At 31.6% G+C, this 6,577-nt stretch overlaps 1 protein-coding gene across 1 annotated transcript; it reads right to left on the reverse strand.

Moving 5' to 3' along the window:
• Positions 1-640: 640 nt before the first annotated feature.
• On the reverse strand, positions 641-6,131 carry LOC145835191 (kelch-like protein 35). Its single transcript, XM_082942758.1, has 2 exons — positions 5,912-6,131; positions 641-2,079 (listed from the first exon to the last, which is right to left on the reverse strand). Exons 1-2 carry the CDS (start codon positions 6,129-6,131, stop codon positions 641-643), a joined length of 1,659 nt encoding a protein of 552 aa, XP_082798884.1.
• Positions 6,132-6,577: the final 446 nt, after the last annotated feature.

Here is a 6,577-nt window from a genome sequence, read left to right on the forward strand (position 1 = left end):
CTTTTATTGTTTAACGAACAATATACTTATAACTTTAGAATATATTCATATATATATATATATATGTATATATATATCAAATATGGTTATTATTTAAACTAGAACACCATCTACTGAACCAACTTGTAAGGCTTTAAAAAAAAAAATTTGAAAAAGTAAGATTTTAGAAATACTGGTAAATATGTTTCATAAGATAAGACGCCTTAATCATCAGCCAGTTATATTTATAATCTTTTAATTTAACTGGCTGATGATTAAAGCGTTTAGTCTTATGAAACATATGTACCGGTATTTTTAAAATCTTACTTTCTCAATAAATTATATGTATATATATATATATTACAGCTTGAATTCAAATATTTTTAGCACTAAAAGTATCAACACTTAATAGTTGCTTCCCAATGGTAAACAGTTAAAGTTGTAAAACAGCATAACGCATAAAACTTTTGAAAATTAAACTATAAAACAGTAAAGAGTTACTTTAATTCATAATAATACTTTATTCAGCAACTGTAACAAAACATTAAAAAAAAGTTAATCAATTAGGCAAGCGCAAATATACATAGCTGCTTTCACTTAACAAACTGTCTGTTTTAGACTTGATTACGAGCGTGCGCGGGAAAGTTACTGTGAAAATACTTTACTGAGTGTTCTTGCCACCAAACGGCGCAGGAACTTCCACGACCGTGTACCTCGAATATTCGGTTGTTACGTCACAAATTTCAACCGACCAATCGCGTGCTTCCGCGTCGTAAACCGCCTTTTTCCCGCTGCCGTCCAAGAAAACAACCACTCTGCTCCCCTGAACCGAAACGGCACACCGATCGAGGTCGACTGCCGCGGGCGGCATTCTCAGAAAAACGAAGCGATCGCAAACGTAGTCAAAGACCTCGCAGGTCGAGGGCCCGCCGCCGAACACGAACAACTTGTTTCCGATGGCCGCCAGTTGACAGTTCGTTCTTTGCTCGATCATGCTCGGCATAAAGGTCCACTCGTCGGCTGCGCTGTCGTACGCTTCCACGCTCGACAAAATCCTCCTGTTTTCGGCGCCGTCCCGATCCTGAATTCCGCCGCACGCCACAACCTTGCCTCTGAAAACCGCGCTTCCCGCTTCCGCCCTTGCCTCGCGCAGCCCTCCGATTTCCTCCCAGCCTTGAGTTTTCGCGTCGAATCTGATGCAGCGAGCTTCTGACCATACCTGAGAACCGTCATCGCCATAAATAAACATCCAAGAGCCGATTATGTAGATGTGGCCCATGAAGGCGCACAAGCCGAAGAAGTTCGCAAACAGGTCTATGTCGGGCAGGTCTTGCCACTCTTGGCCGCCTACCGGCAACTTTTTCACCGCGACGTTCTGCGCGTCATCTTCACTGCCGCCAAAAACGTAAACGCAGCCGTCCACGCACGCTGAAATCCAGAACTCCCGGTATTGAGGAAACTCAAAATCGGCGCATTTCGTCACCGAGCCGTTTCTTCCGTTGATCCGCTGCACGGGCTGGGTCATGCTGCATAAGTTCCTGCCGCCGACGACCACCAGGTCCAAGTCGTCGCAGCGCCTCGGCTCGATCTCCTTGTTTCGGGTTTTCCCCTTCAAGACGTCGTCGATCAGCGAGCAGCAAGTTTCGCATCTCCGAAACGCCAAAGACTCGTTTAAAAATTGATCCAGTTCACGGTTGGAAAGCAGAGGAAGACGGACTTTCACGAGAAGGCGTGTTGAATACTTGCGCCTATCCGCGCCTCCGAAGCTCACCCAGTGGTCGGCGACGCGAAGCACCTCCATCTCCGACGTGACGTTCAGCTTCGAACTGGACAAAATTGCGCTCAACAGCGCGAAATCGAGGTGCAGGAAATTTTGGCTTCCGGCAGCTGCGACGAAGAAGCGCTCCATGCAGCGCAATGTCGCTTTTGAAAATGAGGGCATGCCGAACGTTTTCGCCACCTTGTGGTAAGTCGCCACGTTTTCGACGCTCATTTTGTCGCTCATGAGCTCGACGACGTCTCGTTTCACGCTTTCGTCTAAAATGAAATGTTCGGGTTCGAAAGGATGAAACGTTTTGCTCCGGTTGTATCCCATTGTTCCTGTGAAAATATTTGAAATTAGATTCATTGCAGCTGTACGCTTTAGTTTTCAAGCCAAACTCACTTGTTGTTAAGCTTGGTAAGAGTTTTCTCTGAATAAATAATATTTATTTGGCCGTTTTACAAAACAAATAGTTTACAAATATAAGTCACGCGGAGAAGATAAAAAAAAATTAAATGACGACATTCAAAGTCCTAATACTGTTTCTTAGAGCTTTTTTTTTATAAGCATACAAGAAAAAGAGTTACGGCCTAAAAGAAATGCACTTTGTTTGTGATCTTTTTTTTGTAAATAACTATATGCAAAATTTTATAAAAATATGACTAAATTTTAATAAAATGTTACAAAAATAATAAAACTGGTTGATTTTAAATTGATTAATTTTTTCAAAACTATGCGTACTTTTAAAAACTTTTTATTTATTAGTTAAAATTACAGAAGAAAACAAATTTAACTTGTAACTACTAATAGTTTTGTAATGATTTTTTTTTTAATTTGTCTATAATACATATTAAGGTCTACACCAGAGTTTTTCCAAGTAGATCATATGACGCCTGCGGGTTCCAAAGAGGAGTCGTGACCAGTAAAAGGCTTACAGGAGGCCTTTAGGCCAAACTTTGAAACTTACACTAAATATTCTTGAGTTGTTGATGAAAAGCAAAAAACAAAGTCATAAGCGTATAGGAGTGGGTCATAGCTTTTTTTTTTCAGTGGAGGCCTCTCAAAAAAGTTTGGGATATTTTGGCCTATATTATGATACCATAAGGCTGTTTCTATATTCTGAACATATTTTGTATGTATCGTTTTCTAATTAAATCATATTTAATTATTTAATATTGTTATTAAAAAGATGTGTTTAGGTAAACTAGAGTACGAAGAATTTTTATTAAAAACTAAATACTCGCATTTTGTTTAAAGCAAATTTTGAAATATTTGAAACTGTTCATTACCTTTACTTAATTAAACCTAAAAACTAGTCGTACGGGGTCTAAAATATAACTTTTTCTGAAATTTTTACTTGCTCTTATTTAAAAGCTAAGTTTAAACTGTAAAATAATGAAATTATATACATCATAATTTATTATGCAGTTAAAAATAAATTTAAATTCTCTGTACAAAACTTTAGGTATCATTCAGCTTAGTCTTATTTGTGAACAAACAGAATAACATATTTTCTTATATTAATCTATTTTATTGTAGGTTAAAAAGTAAATTTATTTACCTACACTAATATAACTGTATAAAAAAGTTTTACCTAGCTAAATTTGTAAGTCCCATGCTTTATCATAAAATCAAGCTGTGAGTCGGTTGTCTTTAGTATATATAATAAATCAACTTTACTTCAAAAAAAATCGTTTTTCAAGCCTAAAAATTATAAACTATCTAACATACTACTTTTCTAAATTTACAGTTTTCTATGTAACCACTTGAATGATATGGTTGAGCCTTACAAGCATTCTTTCGTTTTTTGGTACTTACAGTTTCTAAGTTATTATTAACGCTTTTATGTTTTCTACCACCTAAACAATTCGAAAATCATCGAAAGAAACGTTTTTATCATCGCTGTCAATTATTACAATTACCCGAATAAGTAGTCTAACTGTACTTACTAAACTAACAAAATGGTTTGGCTCTTAATACTTGTTTGTGGCAAAAGTGATTGAAGACTATTTGATAATAATACAGATTTCGTTATAAAAATTTTTACAATTAAAAATTGTATTTAGTGACTTAGTTTTTGCACTACTTACAATATGTGCAAATTAAACAAATGTAATTTAATTATTTTATAGTTTAAAATGAACCTTGAAATAAGAGCAAGTATTAACTTCAGATTAATCTTAAAATATAGTTTACAAGCTTAAGGAGTTTTTGTTTACAAACAAAACGCGAGTAAACTCGTTAAGTTCAGTTTGAACTTAAATTAATACTTTTTCCTTGTTTTTGCTTACTTAAACTTATATATCCCTTTAATAACTTTATTAATTTATCAAATGTGTTTTGAATTAGAAAATCATATTTATAAAATATAATCATAACATCAAAAAAAGTCTATGATATCATTGTAGGTAATTTTTTAAGATATAGTTTTCAAAACCATAACTTATTACTAATTAAATTTATTTTCTCCCGTAATTGTAAAAAAAAAGTAAAATTATGCATAGTTTAAATAGAATTACACAATTTTTGATCGACCAATTTTATAATTGTTATTACATATTATTAAAGGCTAATAAACCAGGGAAGAAAGTTTGTACATTTGTTTATATGCATGTAACAACATTTGTTTACAAATGAAGTTCCAGAAATTCGCAGAAGGACTTTAAATAGAGCCAATTTTTTTAAATTATGACATTTAATTTTTCTTTTCAGCATGACTTATTTTTTAGTAATAGTTTTTGTAAGTACTTTTAATATTAGGTGCTTTCAATTGCAGCAATTTTGTAAAATAATACACAATACTTTGATGACATCATTAATTTTACTTTGGGTAGTTTTTAAAGCCTAAACTTTGTAAACAAAATACTGTAATATTAAACATAATTGTTGTCTAGCCCTATGTTAATTTACTTTGTTTGCTTTTTCTTATTAAGAATATAAATAAGCAATAAAATAATACTAAATACATTCAATGTTATTTAAGTAATTTATATATAGTGTTTGATTTATCTGCTCTTTAGTTCACACAAACTCACTTTTTTGTTAAACTTAGACATTGAAATTTAAACACGATATAAGCTATTAATTTCTTTGAATTTTTTATTAAAAATTTTGGTAGCTATAAGTCATAAAAAAAATTTAAATTACTTATAAAAAAAAGTTGTTTCAATTCCATTTTTTTATTTAGAATAAAGCTAACAGGGCGGCCATTAAACTTTGATATTTATTGGAATACTGTAATGTTGGAAAAAATCATGATACAACTTAAAATTTTTATCACTTGTATTTCTTTAAACTAAAATAAGACTTGTGTTTTTAAAGATATCTAAAATTTAGGATAATTCGTTTTTTTCTTAAAACTTTAGTAATAGCCACATAAAGTTAAGTAAAATTTATTAATTATATAGTATTAGTAGCTTTTGAATTCGTATTTAAAAGAAACATTTTTGTACAGAAAATCATATAACTTATTTTAACTGAAGTTTTTCTATTGTGTTTAAGGCCATTTGACGTATACAGACAAAGTGTACACTTAAATTAAATCTGTTTCTTAATGTTATTCTACATTTTGTGGTCTAACCAAGCAAAAGTTTAAATAAATTACTCCTACCATCAGTTTAATTATAATCTCTCTCTATTTGTACATCAATGTGTTTATAAAAATACAAAAACCACTATTTTTTGTAAATGTGTCGGCACTGATTTTCAACATTGAAAATTTTAAATTATAAGCATTTTTAACCAATCATTTGGACTCATACGGACTTGGTCACTGCTATCTAAAGCATAAAACTTCAGAACATTTATTAGAACCTTTTTTGCTAAATTGCTGCAATTACACACTTAAAAAGTACAATTCGATAAAAAATTAACCATAAAAAGTTCCTACCCTCATTTGTTCATTTATTTCACAACTATTTTGTGAAATTTTACCCTAAATAATTTATGACTTTGTCAAAATATTGAAGTATTATTTTTTGGCAAAATTGCTGCAACTATAGACATAAATAAACAATCTTATAAAAAGACCTCATAAAAATATCACCCCTTTATTTTACTTTGACTATAGCAGTACATATCAGCAATGAAATTATCAGTAACCTCGAAAATATTTTTAGGGAAAATAATTACAGAAAAATAAAAATAAATAAAAATAGTAAGTTTTCAAACTAGCGCAACCTGCTTCAAAAACGTTGTTTACATTTTCCGTTTTTTTCTTCGCCAAAACTTTTTCAACACTACTCTTGCACAATTTCACAAAATTATTGTTTACAGGCCTTCCAATAGCTTTACCACAGTCGAGTAAATTTCCATTTGTTTCCACAAATACTTTTTCAAGGTGACCGAGTTCGCATCTTTTTGCTGGTACGTCTTTGTTTTGTTTAGACATGTTACTTTTCATTGTAAATACTTTAAGTCTAAAAAAAAAAGTTTTATAAATTATAGATGATAAACTTGATTTGAAATTTAAAAAACAGCTTGGATTACTCAATAAAGTTTGAAAATATATTTAGTATTAGATTAAGAATAGTGAATAATACATAAAACTTAATTTAAATAATGCTTGAATTAATTCATTGCAGTTTTACAGTTGAATGGTAATATTTAGTTCAGTTTTGGAAATTTAAGCAAGGTAGGGTTATCTATTACATGTCCACTCCGTTTTTTTCTGGTAAAATTGTATTACTGAGTAGAAAAGTTGTCCACCATCGGCATAATACATTAAAAAGTATGACAAAAAATAAAATTAGCCTACTTTAATTGTGTGCACGACTATCCAAATTAAGACAATTTAATTTGTAAAAAAAAAATAAATGGTCACAATTAAAAGATTAA

Source organism: Thalia democratica, chromosome 1 (assembly GCF_965202585.1).
Source record: "Thalia democratica chromosome 1, ktThaDemo2.hap1.1, whole genome shotgun sequence".
Taxonomy (NCBI): domain Eukaryota; kingdom Metazoa; phylum Chordata; class Thaliacea; order Salpida; family Salpidae; genus Thalia; species Thalia democratica.